Source organism: Marmota monax, unplaced genomic scaffold, assembly GCF_021218885.2.
Source record: "Marmota monax isolate L192 unplaced genomic scaffold, Marmota_monax_Labrador192_F-V1.1 WCK01_AAM20220418_F8-fsc00014, whole genome shotgun sequence".
Taxonomy (NCBI): Eukaryota; Metazoa; Chordata; class Mammalia; order Rodentia; family Sciuridae; genus Marmota; species Marmota monax.
The window spans coordinates 28,377,981-28,395,430 of record NW_026695222.1 but is presented as its reverse complement, the minus strand read 5'-3'; the positions used below and the strand labels follow the sequence as shown (position 1 = coordinate 28,395,430).

General features: G+C 41.6%; 1 protein-coding gene across 1 annotated transcript in view; it reads left to right on the top strand.

The window, feature by feature from the left end:
• Dok5 (docking protein 5) overlaps positions 1 to 17,450 on the top strand; it is a 145,573-nt gene that overhangs the window by 52,202 nt on the left and 75,921 nt on the right. The window contains exon 2 of the mRNA XM_046433906.2: positions 16,945 to 17,052. Within this exon, the coding sequence (XP_046289862.1) occupies positions 16,945 to 17,052 (108 nt within the window). The remainder of the gene's footprint in view (positions 1 to 16,944; positions 17,053 to 17,450) is intronic.

Sequence of the window (17,450 nt, the reverse complement as noted above, 5' to 3'; positions counted from 1 at the left end):
CAACAACAACAAAAACAAAAACCCCAGTGCTTTCTCAAGCATGGAATTCATTTCTCTCCCTCTCTTGGAGAGTGGCATTCTAATTTTCTGTGCTGAGCCCTCGAACCAAGTGGCTTTTCCCCGGCGTTGTGCCAGTGATATGGAGGTGCAGATCTGAACCCCCTGAAACGCTGTCTCCTGAGTCAGTGCAGCCGCTCAGCTGCAGAACAGGCATTTTTAATGAAAACTCCCTAATTTGAGATTTTAATATTTTGCGACAGCAGATAGATATTTCTCAATTCTGCCAGAACCTGTTTCTAATTATAGGAATATGCTTGTTTTTGTCCATATGGAAATTTCTTCATCTTGAGGTTCTGCGGTTTTAGAACGAAACCTACTGATGTGTGTATGAAAAAACTGATGTGACAAATGGCCACCAGCCTTTCTCCATGGTATAAAAAATAGCATTCTAGTGGAATAAACTTTAATGAAAAATGTGTTCTGTAATAGTTCAAAGAAACCCTTCTTTTAAAACAATGTCTCTCAGTCTGATTGTACTCTATATATCCTGGACCACTCTCTCTCTCTCTCTTTGTCTTCTGAACAAAGAGTTATGCTGGTTTGGAAATGTCATGTCCACTCTAGGCTTTTTGATATCGCAAAGTACCATTTATGAAATTCTGGGAATTGCATGAGCTTGTAGTAGGACTTTTCCTTGTTCTTCCCATTGCTCATTTGTTTGTTTATTCTGACCTTCAAAAACAAAGAATTGAGAACTCAGTGCTCTTTAGGCCTTGAGGATAAAATGCTTTCATTGTATAAGGAGGAAGGGGACAAAGTAAGAATGCAGACGAATTGGCTGGCACAATGGCAGACCCTGATTTGAATCAGTGCATGGGGGCCGGTGCTTTGGATGTGGCTGGAGGGAAAGTTTCTGGAGAAGGGGCATCACGGTAAATGTTGGATGCACCCATGGCCTGAGCTACTTCCATAATCTTTGCTCTGGCAATTTGTTGTCCCCATCCACTCCAACTCTGGGCCCACCATGTGAGGTGAAATAATTAGCCAACTGGACACAAGCAAAGCTTATGAAAGCATTTTCAAACTTTCAGTTCTAGGGGGAGGTGTACCTTTCCCTCTTCCTCCCACTGTGACTGTAAACTTGGGACATTGTACAGAACAAGTCAGATCCAAGAGTTCTCTGAAAGGTAGACAAAGGAGATACATTGGCTTGCTGTGGCCTCTTATATGTCACACATGGAGTCGAAGACACCAGCAACCCCAAAATGTCAATAGGCATGAACAAGAGAAGTAGGAGTCCAACAAATGTTTGCCCTCTCTGGCCAAAGTATCAGGAAATGGGGCCACCTAACAAGATAGAAAATGTTAAGGTAATGACTTCTCTATTGCAGCTGAATTCTATAGAAGAGACCACAACCCCACCCTCATCAGACAAGGCCAAGCAGCCAGGGGTTCTCCACCCTTGTGAGAGAGTAATGAGTGCCCCAGAACACCACCAAGGGAGCATCTTTGCAGGCCAAGCAGAGAGCTGGGACTTTCATGCTTGCCAGTTAGTTACAGGCCCTCCCCACTGTGGTGGAGCAAGGAAACCTTGATTTCCCAGCCACCATCAGTATGGAAGTGCTGTGCCACCCCCAAACTGGGAAGGTATCCAGGAGACCAGTGATATCAGCATCTCCCAGAGTAATGACACCCCAGATGTGGAATCAGTGGAGACTATGAGCAGATAGAGCTGCGTCCCCTATCCAGTGATAATGAGGCCCCCACAAATGTCACAGATTCTAAGGGGGAGCCCAGTTTTCTCTCGGCAGTGATGAGGAGGCTTACTTCCCAACTCCTTCCCTGCTGTGGCTATTAGAGAAATCCAGCTAAAACCAGCCTAATTAAGGTCCAGAATCTCATAACATAATGCCCCAGATGCCTAGATTTCAATGAAAAATTGCTTGTTATACTAAGAATTGGGAAGATCTCAGCAGACACCAATATTTGAGATAACTCAGATGGTAGATTTAAATAATGATTATATTAAAGAAGCTATGACAAAAATACTCCCAAGGAAGCTGGACACAGTGGCATACACCTGTAATTCCAGTGACAGGAACTGGGCTCAAACTGGAACAAACAAAAAGGCTAAGGCAGGAGGATCACAAGTTCAAAGCCATTCTCAGCAACAGAAAGGCACTAAGCAACTCAGTGAGACCCTGTCTCTAAATAAAATACAAGATAGGGCTGGGGATGTGGCTCAGTGGTCGAGTGCCCCTGAGTTTAATTCCCAGTACCAAAAAAACGAAAAAAAAAGTACCCCAAGGAACAATCACAAACATGCCTAAGACACATGGGCAAAAATTGAGTCTCAAGCAAAGCAGTAGAAAATTTCCTCAAAGAAATCAGATTCAAAGAAGGACCAAATATGAAATTTAGAAGTAAAAAATGCAGTAACTAAAATAAAAAGTATGGTGGATAGACTCAACAGAGAGGAGTATACAGAGTAAAGGTAGAACAATAGAAATCACCCTGAAACAAAAATCACAACTGAAACAAAAGAGGTAAAATAGACTGAAAAATACATTGCCATTTTGGGTACCTGTAGAACAATAAGTAGAGATTTACCATTTATCCATATCCTCAGGCTCCAAAAGAAAAGGGACAGGCTGAGCAATAACTCAAAGAAATAATGGCTGTAAGGAATTGGAAGAGTAAATTCAACCTACAGTTGCTAAAAGAGCTGCCAACCAAGAATCTCATGTCTAGTGAAAATATCCTTCAGAAATGAAGAAGAAAACAGGACATTGCCAGATGAAGGAAATTGAGAATTTGCTACCAGCAGATCTAGCTTGAAAGAATAACTGATGGAAGATATCTAAATAGAAAGGAAAGGATACAAGAGATGTAAGAGGGGAAGGAAGAACTCAGTAAGCAAAAACACAGGTATGTACCATAGATTTTCCTTCCCATGAAGTATTCTAAATTATCTTCAGAGGTTGAAGCAAAATTTATAACAGTGACCAATGTGATTCCAGGCATATAGAGGAAGTATTTAAGACAGTTACAGACAGATGAGTAAAATTATCTTTATCCCAGAGAAATGATGACTTATTTTCATACAAAAATTTGGATATGAGTATTAATGGCCCACAACTGGAAATGACCCAGTTGTCCTCCAGTGAAGAGTGGAGGACAGACAGACTAACACATCAGTGCCATGGAATACTCCCACCTGGGTGAATCTGCAGAGACTTATGCTGAGTGAAAAATGCCAAACCAAAAGGAAACATCCTGTAGGAATGCATTCCCACACCTTCTTAAAATGCCTAAATTACCTAAAAGGAGAAGAGACTGTGTTGCCACTCAGTGAGGACAGGACAGCATGGAGTAGAATGTGCTTGTGATGATAAAGGGCAGGTGAGGGAACTTGCAATGGTGGACAGGCTCTGTGTCTTGGCTGTACCAACGTCTGTGTTCTTGTTGTGCCCTACTAGAGTTTTGCAAGATGTCTCCTTTAGGAGAAATTAGTAAGGTATACAGGATCTGGCTGTAGTATTTTGTACATCTCTAGGTGAGTCTACCATTATCTCCAATTAATAAGCTTAATTTAAAAGTAAAAAAACAAAAACAAAAAAACACTGCTCACCTCTCTGGGCCCCTGCTCACTACTGGCCAGTTAGAGACTCAGAGATACGCTGTGCAGCCCTGATTCATCCCAGGCAGCCTCAAGACAACCTGTTAGATAACTGTTTACATGTGAATGATCCCAGCCGTAGTCAGTGAAGCCAAGTCAGATCAGCGAAGCTGCTCATCAATGGTCACATTCATGAGAAGTGGTAAATGTTGGTTGTTTTAAGATAAGTTTTGGGATGATTTGTTACATATGATTTCTTATAAGTGTACTTGTATATACATTTACAAATGACAATTTATTTGTTGTTCCTTGTCCCCTCGTCTCTTCCTGTGCTGATGATTGAACCCAGGGCCTTGTGCATGCAGGCAAGTGCTGTACCATTGAGCTACATCCCCAGCACAACAATTTCTTTTGTAACTCTACTGAATACTCAATGGTTGCATATGCCTCAGTGTTCTAAGTACATCTATGATCATTATCCCCAACTGCCAGGCACTGTGGTATATTCTGGAGTATTTGGATCTCTCTCTCTGCATGATAGAAAGTGAATTTTGGACTTTGTATACTGCTGTTTCCCCAGTGCTTGGGACAGTACCTACCACATGGTAGATTCTCATTAAATATTTGCAGAACTAATGAACAAATGAAGGAAAATTAGTGATGTTGTCCTTGTTTGCATACATGTGATCACCTGATTGGACAGTATGAGCTGCTAACCACTCTGGAACACTTACTTGCATACCAAGAAATATGCTAAGTTCTTTAAGGGTATTAATTTATCCAGTTTTCAAGACAGCCTTGTAGAGAAGATAGTAAAACTAAAAACCTTATATATACAGGCCTATGCAGATAGTGTGTACATACCGTCTGTTCATTATGCTTAATTAGGTGTTTACTAGGCATGACACATCCAATACGTTCTTCATTGAATTCCACAACTATTACTGTACTTGGCCTTTTCCAGGCTTCCTCAGCTACCCGAAAACTTTATCCTTCTACCTGCTAGAGTTAAAAATCTTGGAATCCTCTTGATTCTTATTCTCACCCTTATATCCAGTACCATCAGTAAATCCTTTTGATTGAATTTTCAAAGTACATTCAGATTCTGAGCACTTGCTCCCCTTCCATCCTGGCAGTCACCCCCGCCCCCCCCCCAGCCCCCTGCCTGGGTGGCGCTTTGTACCATTCTCTTAAACAGCTGCCCTGCTTCTGCCGTTCTGCTCCACAGTGCACCTGACACACTGGGTTGTATCTGTCCCATTCAGGACTCTTCAGCTCACTTCTTGTAACACTCAGAAAAAAAGCCAAGATCTTCCCAGTGAGACCCATGAGGCCTTCTCAGCCCAACCCTCCCCACACCTGGCAGCCTGCCCCTCACCTGCTGACCTCCTCGTTCCATCAGCATACCAGGTGTCATGAGCATGCTGTCATTAACATAGATGAAGCACGGTTGCATCTCTCCACAATGTCAGTATGTATTGAATCACAAAAGTTCACAGGCAGCCCACTTTGAACAGTGGCGGTTCGCTGAATACTTGTGGGTCGCCTGGTGGTCAAGTCAGGCAAACAGAAGTTCTTTTATTCCAGTCTTAATTTCTAATATCTAAATAGTCAAGTCATACCTAATCACATACTGATATATAAACAGGCCACAGAAAGGCTAAAGTGGCCCCAGGTTGCAGGATGCTGAGCCCAGAGCACAGGCAGAGAGAGACGGGAGAGCAAAGAGTCAGTGTAGGTGCTCAGGTGACCCAGTTCCACAGAGTTGTCAAAGTAGAGGGGTCTGAGGATGGCAGTTTCAGTTGCAGAGTGTCAGTGTGGAGCGGGCCATTCGTGATCATCACAGGCAGGAGAAACCGTAATGGGCTGAAGCCCTATAGGGACAGGAAATCAGAGGTTTGTTGCTGTGGTGATTTTTCAAGACCCAGCAAAGTACCTCTGTATTCAGTCTTGGGGGCTTCCTGAGATTTCCAGTGAGGGGTTCTCATCTGGTGAGGTTGATAAGTTCCTGTGCCCCGTGTTCCTGATATGGTTTGGGATGTCCACGTGACATTGATTTAGTTTGATAAGTTGGCACAAATAAGTTACTTATCAATTTGTATCTTACGGTGGTGCTGGGCAGATGGTGTTTGTTTCCTTGTAGGAACAAGGTATGAAGTCATTCTTCCTTGGCACTCAGAATGGAGTAGCTCACGGCAAGCCACTGCTTTATGAAACGGAGTAACTCAGGGCAGGCACAGCCTGAGAACTGCTGTTCTGTACATCAAAGAGCGATTCAGAGCAGGGCCTGGCTCGCTCTGCACACCTGGCATGGTCAGTCTCAGCTGCTTCCTCTGCCTCCAGCCCTCTGCCCCACATCCATCTGTTCAGTCCCTTGTGTCTTTCAGCTCTTGGTTCAGCCATCACCTTTCAGGTCTCCTGCCCACCATTAGTGATTCCTATGTCTTTCCTTGGTTTATCCTCCTCCATGGCACCTGTCTTTGCATGCCAAATTACCAACATAGTATAGAATGCGCATGCGTGTACACATACATGTGCTGTGCCCCTGTGTGCTTGTGACATAGCTATCTTATTGATCATAAGCCCATTGGAGGAGTGGATTTGCCCCCTGTTTTGTTTGCAACCGAATCCCTTACGCCTGAACGATGCCTGGCACCTGGCAGGAGCCCAGTGAATATTTGTGGATGAATGAGTGAATGATATCAGCTCCAATTTGGTTTTTGAATGGAATACTCACCAAGTTCTTCAGATCTCCAGCGGCTATTTGGCTTGTTTCTCTACAAGGCAGGTTAAAAATGGAAGCCATCAAAGGCACACAAGTGCTTATGGCTTCTCTCTATAGCTTTGCACCTCACCTTTTTCTTCCCATGTTGTCCACCTAGAGAACTAGGCCACGGGGGAGACAGGGGAACAGAGACACAATGTGCCCTTGCAGTGTTTGTGTTCTGTGCCCTGGAACCCCTGTACCGAGAGGGTGGGCTTCCTCTGTCGAGTTCCTGGCAGATACTGATTCTCTCAGAGTTGTTCCATAAAAATGAATTATTATCGTTACTTTGCAGTACTGGGGAAATGACCCGGGACCTGGCACAGTACATTGCTTTTTTGATTAGACTAAAAACTGCATATTTACTATGCCTGTTTACGTATATACTTCTACATGAAGAATATGTGGTGAAGAAAGCAAGAAAATAATGTGATAAGGTAGCCAGTTCTCCCAGGGTCTGCAGTGTCTTGTCAGGGCATGGGGTTTTGCCCTAAAAGCATTTGGCAGCATAGAAGAGCACCAATATGATCAGTAATGTTTCAAAGATGGCCCCAGATATCGTGTAGAAAATGGATGGAAGTGGCAGGATTGAAGTAGAGGATACTCTGAAATGCAGAAAGTGGTGGTTTAGTTAGGGCGTCAGTCCCCTGCAGAGAAGTACAAACATTCCAGGTTTGGCTAGAGGGAAGATTCATAGACCTCAGTGACCTGTGGTTTGTGTTAAGAGATGGTTTTCATAGCAGGTGAAATTGTGACTCCAAAACACATGTAGAATGAACATGTGTTCAAGATTCTATATAACTGTTAATTAAATGAGGGAACAAAGCAGACTATTATAACCAGCTCACAGCGTACTCTAAAGGACTCATGCATGTGTGTAGCCAGACAGTGAATAAGAGTTTGAAAGGAGGCGGATCCAGCTTCATGGGCAGTGGAATGTGAGGAAGTCAATCAAACCTGTCTGAATGGGACATAATTTGCATCTTTATGGATGGGAATTATTTTGCATTGTTATCAGTTATCTACCATTTATGGAACTGTAGAATGAATAGCAGGTAATGCTGGGAAGGATTACGCCAGAGAATCCATAGCTTTCCAATGAAGCACAGATTTTTCTCTAAAATTCCATGTGTGTGTGTGTGTGTGTGTGTGTGTATGTGTTAGAGGAGAAACGTATTAAAATGCAGGGAAAGTGTTCTTTTTATACTTGGTAATAATTTGGTAATAGCATTTTCTATGCTATAAATATTATTTTGCAACATCATTTTTTAATGATGGCCATTTCCAGTTTACAGATATGCCATAATTAATTAAAGATATCCATCCTCTGGAACATTTAGAGAATTTCCAGTCATTACTCCACAGAACCCTCTTCCCACATATTTCCATATTATTTTCTCAGGGAGGATTTCCTGGAAAGAGTATTTTTGGGTAGAAGTGTGCACAAAATTCTCTGGAAAGGTTGTGCTCAGTAAAGGGTCACCACGGCTAAGTGATCGCCTGTGGATGCTTCCTAAGTATTTTCAATCCTCTGTGTACATATTTTATTTTATGATTAATTATTCTATTTTTTTTTGCAAGTGTTTTTCTTTGCAGTGAATTTAAAATGCACCTTGGTATCCACAGGGTGTTCTTCTCCAAATTAGCATTTCTTCCCTTACAAATGAAAGGTACATAGGATGGTAGGCATGAGCATGCTGTTCACTCATTAGAAGATTTTCCTTTATAAAGTACATGATTCTGACCCAACTCATTGTTTTGGAAAGTAGATTTGGCCGCAGCCTACCAGTTAGGGCTCAGAGATATCAGAGAGCTCCCTCTCATTCTCTTCACGTACCAGCCTCTCACATCCTGCAGGATCCTTCAGAGGCCTTCAACACCTTGGTCTCTTATGCCATAGATGCAGAATTTTGCAGTCAATGGCAGACAGAATGGGGAGGGAATTCCTGTTGGGCTCACTCCTATTTCCTGTCTCTCTTTGGTGAAGACCTGCCTTGACCTCAGGATGTTATCAACCAACACTGCTTTCTGGGGCTATTGGGGAGTCCTTGGACTATGGCATTTCATAACCCCAAAGGGAAAAGAGGGCAGCATGAGTCCTGGAGGGCAGCAGGAGCCAGAGGGGAGGAACAGGTGCTCATGGAGCAGGACTGGAAGCTCTAGGTGGTGGGCAAGGAGTCAGTCTATCAGCCCGGACGATAGTTTGCTGCCCCTGTGTCTAAGGAAACCCACCAGACTAATAGTTAGAAAGGCACAAGAAGCCAAGAAGAGCAGAGACATGGCATGAGATACTTCTAATGTTGTTAATAATACTTGGGCATTTAGATTTCGGTCAAGGATATTGAATATGTTTTTACTTAAGAGGAAAATGCTTCTTACAAATTCCCAGTAGACCTTGGAGTCCTGGTTCAAGGTCTAAGACCCCAATTTCAGAATCCCCCTCAAAAACAATTACTGTAGGTGAACACTTGGTGCCAGCCATCTTAAAATCACAAATGCAAATGCCACACTGAAATAGATTAGCTATAAAGTAGTCGTCCAGATGAAAGAGCATATGGCCACAACGAGATGTCTCTCTTTAGATTACGATAAGCATGAAAATAAACTTCTCACAGATGGCTCGACCCTCAGGATGAGTTTTTGCAACTCTGGGATTTTAACTTTTCTGGAAAAAAATCCTGGAGTAATGGTTAAGAGCTTGTTTTTCAGAATCAAGCAAACCAAAATGGGACTCCTGGCTTGCTTGTTTCAGTGAGCTTGTGAACCCTCAGTAAGATGTTTAACCTTACTATTGCTAAAACCTTCTCATCTGTAAAATAGAGACAGGACTAGCACCTGCCTCATAGGATTACTGGGAGGATTAATTGAAATGCACACACAGGGCTCAGCATTCTGCAGCATAGAGAAAACATTCAGCCGGTGCCAATCACTGGTACTACCATGTTGATTTGCTTTGGAGAATTGAAGAACATGAGTCTGGAATATGAGAAAGTTGCTAGGTCAGCATTCTGTGGCTGAGGATGAATTTTTAGAGCTTGGGGAGAATGCTTGGAGGTGAGAAAGTTCACGTGAAGACAGAAAGGAATGCTGGTGAATTGGAAGACAGTTGTACCTACCTTTCCCCCAGTGTGTGCTCTGATTTCATAGCATGAGTTGTGCCCCATGGCTAGATCTGGGATGCCCAGGTCTCCATGAGAACATGTTCTTTAGAGGCCACCACCCCATTAACGGTAGCACAGTGATTCCCCTATTGTCCACAAGGAGACTCAACATTTGGTGGCAGGGCTTAGGAAAGCCTCAGGTCAACACTTAAATACAGTTTTATTGAAGTAAAATTTTGGCTTGTGGGGAGATATGGAATATATGGGGTTCTCACATGATGCGTGTTTGCTCCTGATCCCTCCAGGACATAACTTGTCAAGCAGATTTTTATGTTTAAAATAAATACAGTTGAGAAATTCTTCCACAGACCCAAAGTTAGAAACCATGGCCCACTGCTTAATTTTGTAAATACATTTTTATTGCACTCGTTCATTTACATATGTCCTGTGGCTACTTTCATGCTGTGTCCCAGGAGTTGGGTGGCTGCAGTGAAGACCTCAGTGCTCTTGAAGACAGAAGTATTTCCTTCCTGGCCCTTCATATAGTTTGCTGACACTTGGAGTAGACCCTAGTAAAGACCAAAGGTCAATCTTCACCCAGATTTTCCTCTTTTCTCCTGCTCACATGGAGACAGTATACTGTTTTCTTTTAGCAGAATTTTGTGACTCAAATTTGCTTTCTATTTATCTTTGTAACTGTGCATCCTGCAGAAGTATAACTGGCCTGTTTGTGACATTGTGATGGACCGCTAATAATATTACAAATGCTAGGCATACTCTTCATTGTTTTAGCTGCTCCTTGGCAGTAGAAATCTTGGTGAACCTGCCAGAATATTCTTTGGTAGAAAAAAGAAACCAATGATAATGTTAGAGATTTTAAACCAGGACTAAGCAATCGTTAATGGATATTGAGGGTTTTTTTCCTTTTTTAAAACCATTCTGGGGATTAAAGCAAGTATGCTTTAATCAAGCAGGTTTTTATATTCATCAAAGGTCACCAGAGATAGAGTCTGGCGAGGTTGCTGAGGCTGGCCTCATGCTTGCAATCTTCCTGCCTCAGCCTCCTGACTCACTGCGATTACAGACCTGTGTCACCATCCCCAGCAAGAATATCAAACTTTAGAGACAGGAACAAAAAACGGAAGCAAAGCAAATTATATATGGATTAGTGAGAATTTAAGGCTGAAAATTAAATATAATAAATCCACCATCCCCAACAGCAAAATCCACACTGAATGAGAAATTGTGTACCACTAACTCTGCTGCTTGCCCATGCAGGGTGTTGGAACTGGGTGCCATGCTTCTCTGTGTGAGCTTTGGCAATGGCTTGTGTAGACTGACTTGTCCTAATCACGACTTTGAAGATATTCACAGAGCCTCATGTTCCCCAAGTGTGAAGCCTCAGGTCTGAATGCACATATCTAAAGCTGTGGCTCTGATTTTGGCCCCCAGAAGGAGCTATTTGGCAATGTCTGGAAACAATTTTGGTTGTTTAATGGGGTCAGAGATGGTGTTACTATGGCATTTAGCCAAGAGGCTGCCAAATACCTTACACAGCGTGGGACAGCCCTCTACTACATAAAGTTTCTCTGGTCCCAAATTTCAATATCTGAGATATCTCTACATGAAAATTTTTCTGCCATTGAGTTCTCCAATGGTATATTATGGCCAGTTCATAATAGGATAGGTAAAAGGTTCTTATAAGTGAAAACATCTGTTAGTTAAAAAGTCAGTTGAAAACGTTAACTAAATAATAATATGGATGTTAAGTAGATTTGTTATATAGGAAGAAGAAAGTTAAAATGAATTTATTGAAAAATCTATTTTGAACTGTTAAATCAAATGGGATGGGATTGTTTCCAAATTGTCATCCTTTGAAACAAAGTCTGTTCATCCAGCTAGTCTGTGCATGTTTCCATGATTGGTGAGTCCTCTAAGCAATACCAAAGTGTTTAGGATTCGGCTGGGAGGTGGCATTCCCAGGGTTCCTAGGCCAGAGTGTGGCAGCAGTCGAAAATGTGACTTTAGCACAAAAGACTGCATTCGCCTTAAGTGCCTGTCTCTCAAACTCGAGATGGCATCTCACACTGCTCTATTTCAAACACCTCCATGTGCCTCTTGTTGGAACCCTTGTGGGAAATCCTGGTCTCAGGGGGCCTCATCTTGAAACACTTGCTGGAGAATTCCTTGTCACCAGTTGAGAGAGAAAAAGAGAGAGAGAGACAGCATTGTCTGAAGGTACTTTATGAATATTTATGGTGCTAGCTTGTAAATTAAAAATAAAATGCTTAGAGAATGTGTTGAAGACAAATTTGTCTGGCCTTACCCCAAGTTGAGCTTCTGAGTTGGTAGATCTTGGCTCAGCACTAGAGAGCTACAGAGTTATCAGTTATCTTGAGTGACACTGGGCCACACTCAGAGTCACCAGTATGTGATGGCTGACAGCACCAAGGAGGAATCTTGATGGCAGAAGCCACTCTCGGCCCCTCTGCAGACTCCTTCACTTCCGTGTGCTTGTGTGTTGTAGTTTGACAACCTGAGCCACCTTTTCATAAACCAAACATGAGTGTTCCTTAAAATCGTCCTGCCAATAAACTGACATGTTCTAATTCCTTCCAAGGTGACTTTCTAGCCAGGCTGGATTTGAATGGATGTGATGATATTTTTGTTCTTATTTGACTGTACCATTGCACTTTTGTCCTTGCTGCTTAATAAAACAAAAGAAAAACAAAATGTGAGAAGCAGAAGTTCCCCCAAACTTAAAACAGATGGATCAAAGGTAGACGTGCTGAAGTTGAGGAATCTTCAGTTTGCATTGACACAGCCTTTGGAAAGAAGCCAGGCAAATCCTGATCCAACTGAGGAGAAAATGAACAATTTTTTTTTTAAAGTCAGAAATGTTCTCATTAAAAATTTGGCTTGAATATTGAGACATAATTAGGAAACTGAAAATAACTTTCTTAGAGAAAATATTTTTTTTTATGGTGGGCATATTTTTGCATACCTTTAGAATGTTCGGTTTCTGAATCTATTCTCAGGGGCAGATTCAAAAGAGGTCGCCAATCATGGAATGATAGTGAGAAGGTCATTTCCCATACCCTTTATTTGAACAAGCAGGGTGACAGTCAGTCCTGCTTAATTCTGTCCTCTGGTGGTGGCACACCATCCAGAGAGCCATTGTCTCGTGTTCCTCAGAGGTAAGTGGGGTGTTGATTAGACTCTTTGCTAACTCTGGCACTGGAGATGCAAATGTTTATAGCTGGGTCTCCACCCCAGTGAGGGCTTTCTGTTTGAACTCTTACCAATGGCTCTCATAACTTGCCTTCTTCAAGTTACTTAGTCTGGTGGTTAATTAGACTGTGATCTGATGATAAAACAGCCAGGATCCGAGAAGAGTATGGAGGATGGTTAATAGATTAGGCTAAAGTACAGTTAAATATCTCTGCATCTTTTCACTTTAAAAGTTTCATTCAACATTTTACTCTGAGATAATTATAGATTACATTTAGTGATAAGAAATACTACACAAAGATCTGGTACCCTTGACCCAGTTTCTCTGGTAGTAACGTCTTCCATAAATAACAGTACAATACCACAAACAGGATTGATGTTGATACACTAAAGATATATAAGTTCCTCACCATGACGGTCCCACAGGTTGACCCTTCAGAGCCATACCTACTTCTCTTCATAGCCCTCATCCATGGTCTTCAACAACCATGGATCTGTCTCCCATGTCTATAATTTTGTAAGGATGATGGATAGGCCTTGGAGGGTAGCCTAGTAGGCGCAAGGCCTTGGGTTCCATCTCAGCATTGCAAAATGTGTAATCCACTGGGTTTACTTTTTGTCTTCCCGCCTCAGTGAAGGTCTCTGGAGAACCATTCCAGTAGTTGCATCTGTCAATTGCTCATATATTTTATTGTTAAGCAGCATTTCAAGGTATGGCTCTACCATTGAACCATTCACCCATTGAAGGGCATATGGGCTGTTACTGGGTTTTGTTATAAACAAGGCTGCTGTGGACGCTCATATGCAGATGTTTTGGAAGGCTACAATTGGGATTTCTGTGTTTCAGTTCCTGAGTGCAGCTGCTGGTCATCTGTGGCTTGTGTGGTTCTTTTCAAGAAAATATCACTTGTTTTTCAGAGAAGTAGCACCATTTTACGTTCCCACCAACAGTGTATGGGTGATCCATTTTCTCCACATCCTTCTCAGTATTTGATGGCAGTACCATTGTTGTCGTCATTTCAGCTGATCTGACAGTTGTAGAGTGATACCTCATGGAGTTTCAGTTTAAGCTTCCCCATTGGTGGTGTCCTTGGACATCTTGCATGGGCTTTGGGATTCTTTGTATCCTCTTTGATGAAATGCCTTTTCATGGCTTTTGATCATTTGGATTTATCCTGTTTTAATTTTTTAATGTTGAGATTTGAGAGTTATTTGTCTACTCCATAAATAATGTGACCTCCTGGGTCACATCTGGCTTGCAAATATTTTCTCCCAGTCTCTGGCTTTGTGTTTTCATCGTTGTAAAGGGGTCTTCCATATACGAGATTTTAATTTTCATGAGGTCCATTTTAGCAAGTCTTCTTGGGGGATGGTTCTGACATCGAGTCGAAGTATTCTTCTTCCAACATTTCTTTTTCCTAAAAATGCCTGTACTTTTATTGTATATTTAAGTCCGTTTTCAGATACTTTTTGCATAAGGAGCCTTTGAGTGTTCCAGTCAAGGTGGGTTTGTCTGGCCCTCACTTCTCCTGTGGGTGTGCACGGCTCTTGCACCATTTGGTGAAAGGTTATTCTTCCTCACTCAGCTGCTTTTCCACCTCAGTCAATGTTTTAATATCCCTGGGTGGATTCAGTAGCTCTGCAGGATGAAAGCTAATAGAACTGACGTTAATTACACTCTTACCTCTGGGTATTTAAGAAATAACAGAATTCTCTTCTATTTAATTACAGCATTAACTTTTATTAAACCAAACAAAAACTGACAAACAAAACCCCAAACCTATTCTCATGACCCAGAGAAAACATTGTTAACATTGGTGTATGTTTTGTCTTTTTTCATACATTTGAGTATAGTGGAGATCATGGCGTAAATAAAGTTTTATATTCTGCTTTCCCCATGGCATATTATGAACTCTCTCATGTCATTAGAAATTCCTTCTGGAACTTGTTTCAGGTGAGCTGCCTAGTTATTCTGTTGCTGGATAACATATGTATTTGTCGCGAGGGGACAAAATTGCGACGTATGTAGTCAAGGGGGAGAAATAAAGAATGTCCACGCACTTCTGCCCTTTTCAATGCTTTATTCACTCAAATCACTCAATACAATTTCACTCTATAGGTTCCTATTTAGGAAAACAACAATCCTTAATGCCAGGCACTGCATAAGACATAATCAATTCACAGCAAACAATTCTAGATTAATTAATTCTAAGCACACACTTAATCATGACACACTAATGTCAGACATTCCCTTTGCATGCTAGGTTCAAAAGTCTTAAGCCTTAGGCTTTACATCCAGCAGATGCACACTCACTCAGACCTCTGTGATCAGGTCCGGAACCCAGGCAGCCTTCTCCTGGCGTGGAGTGGACAGCCGGTTGAGGAGAGGATCATAGGGAGAAGTTGCGGCTCTCACCAGGGCAGTAGAGTTTGAGAGCAGTGAGAATCATGCAGAGAATCAGGAAAATGATGACAAGTGATGGGATGTCAGTCTAGGTCCTCATCAGGCTCTCCAGCTCGAATGCATCCTTGTTTCGGCTGGCTGAATCCCTGTTCATTAGCTCTATTGTTTATACTAAATTTGGGGGCTTTTGACCCCCCTTTCAATCCTTATCAGCTACAATGATCTCCATGACATCATTTACCATGGGGTCAGAAACATCTGGTCTGGTGGTCTCCACCTTGATCTTCTCACCTTTTCCTCTTATCAGGCGAGATCAGCCTGCCAGAGGCTTCACTCTCTCAGGGTGGGGGGAAAGGACTCGTTCATGTCTGAGGCCATACTGGAGGGCTCTGTTAGGTGTGCCTGTGAGACTGCAGTTTTCAGGCCTAAGGCCACCCTCGCATTATTATACGTGTAGTATAATTTACTGAATACATATTATATATACTCTCTGCATTATTATGGCTTTTCTATGATGACTATCTATGTTATCTTATAGATGTAAAATATATATCATGTATTGCATATCATAATATATACTGCTATTTACTATATTTCTGTGTACCACATTTACTGTATGTAATAACTACCTATGTTACCCTATGGATGAGTAACATACATTCTATTGTATATTACAGAAGTATTATGATTTACTTTGTGACTCCTTATTGTTGAAGATTGAGTAGTTTCTATTTCTCATCATTATAAACAACTGCTAACATTTTAGTGTCTGTTTAGTGGTATCAGGCACATTGCTAAGCCTCCGTATTCAGAACCAAACTTCAGAGAAGAGTGGATCCACTTTCTTTTTACCATACCAAATAAGATAATTAGTGGGACAGAAGAGTAAACTGGAAAATATTAAGCCTTGCAGACAAATACTAACAAAGAAGAACTCCCCCCACCGCCCCAGCAAGACTTGTAAAAAGTATTTTAAATTGACTTGATTTTGGTTTGAATGACCAAATGTTTGACATAGATTTTGTTCTGTTTCATTTTAGAGGTTCTTAAACATTATAGTTCATGCAGTTTATTTATAGGTAGAAATTACAAAACCACACGTGTTGCTTTGAAGATAGTCAAAGATCGTCATGATGACTGAACAATTGTCACGCACCTGCTCTAGAATATGGAATTTCTCTTTTGTGCACTATGTATCTTTGCCTAGGATAAATCCCCTTCCGTATTTATTTATTTATTTAATACAGGGGATTGAACCCAGGGTGTTCATCCACTGAGCCACATCCCCAGCCCTGTTTTTAAAATCTTGAGACAAGGTCTCCTAAGTAGCCCACGTTGGCCTTGAACTTGGAATTCTCCTGCCTCAGCCTCTGAAGTTGTTGGTGTTATAGTGCATACCACCTCTGGTCTAAATCTTATTCATTTAAGGTCTTTGTCAAATAGCCTTTAAAAATCTGAGCTGCAGCCTTAGTTTGTAGCCCTTCAGCATTGACCAAATTTCCTAAGCATGAATCTGGTTGGTGTTGATTAACCAATTGTTTGCTGGCCCAGAAACTTGCCTTCAAATAATGATTTTCTTTTGATTTCAGTAACTGTTTTCAGTAATAGTTTTCCATTGTGGAAATAATATAGGTTTTTAAATGTTTATTTTCCCAAAGCAACCTCAAATTTCTGGCTTGTGGATATTTCACAGGTGAAAACATTAAAAAAAAAAAGAAAGAAAGAAAAGAAAGAAAGAAAGAAAGAAAAGAAGTGCAAATATGCAAATGATGGTAGCAGCTGAGTCATTGGAGATGCCCAGCTCAGTCTTTCTCTTTCCTTCCAGATTTATCAACGATGCTGGTTAGTGTTCAAGAAAGCTTCAAGCAAGGGTCCAAAAAGACTGGAGAAGTTTTCCGATGAACGTGCTGCATATTTTAGGTGTTATCATAAGGTAAGACTTGTTGCTGCAGCTTCAGAGAAATCTGTTTTCAAGGAGGTAACTTGAATTGATTGAGTCTGAAAACTCATCTAAATTATTTAACGAGGATCCTAATAGTGATTTTTTTTTTTTTTTGTGGTGCTGGGAATTGAACCCAGGGTCTTGTGCATGCAAGGCAAGCACTCTACCAACTGAGCTATGTCCCCAGCCCTCTACTAGTACTTTTGACATGGACAAACCATTCCTATAATAACGATTATTTGCTAATTGTTTAAAATAATTTACTCATGTAAAGTGGCTCTTGTGGTCTTCTACTCTGTGTTGTTGTTTTCTTTCTATGACCACGTTGCTATGTGATTTTTCTGCTTAAGTAGACCCTCCTCCGAAGAGCAAGCCCCCCGAGGGAGTGG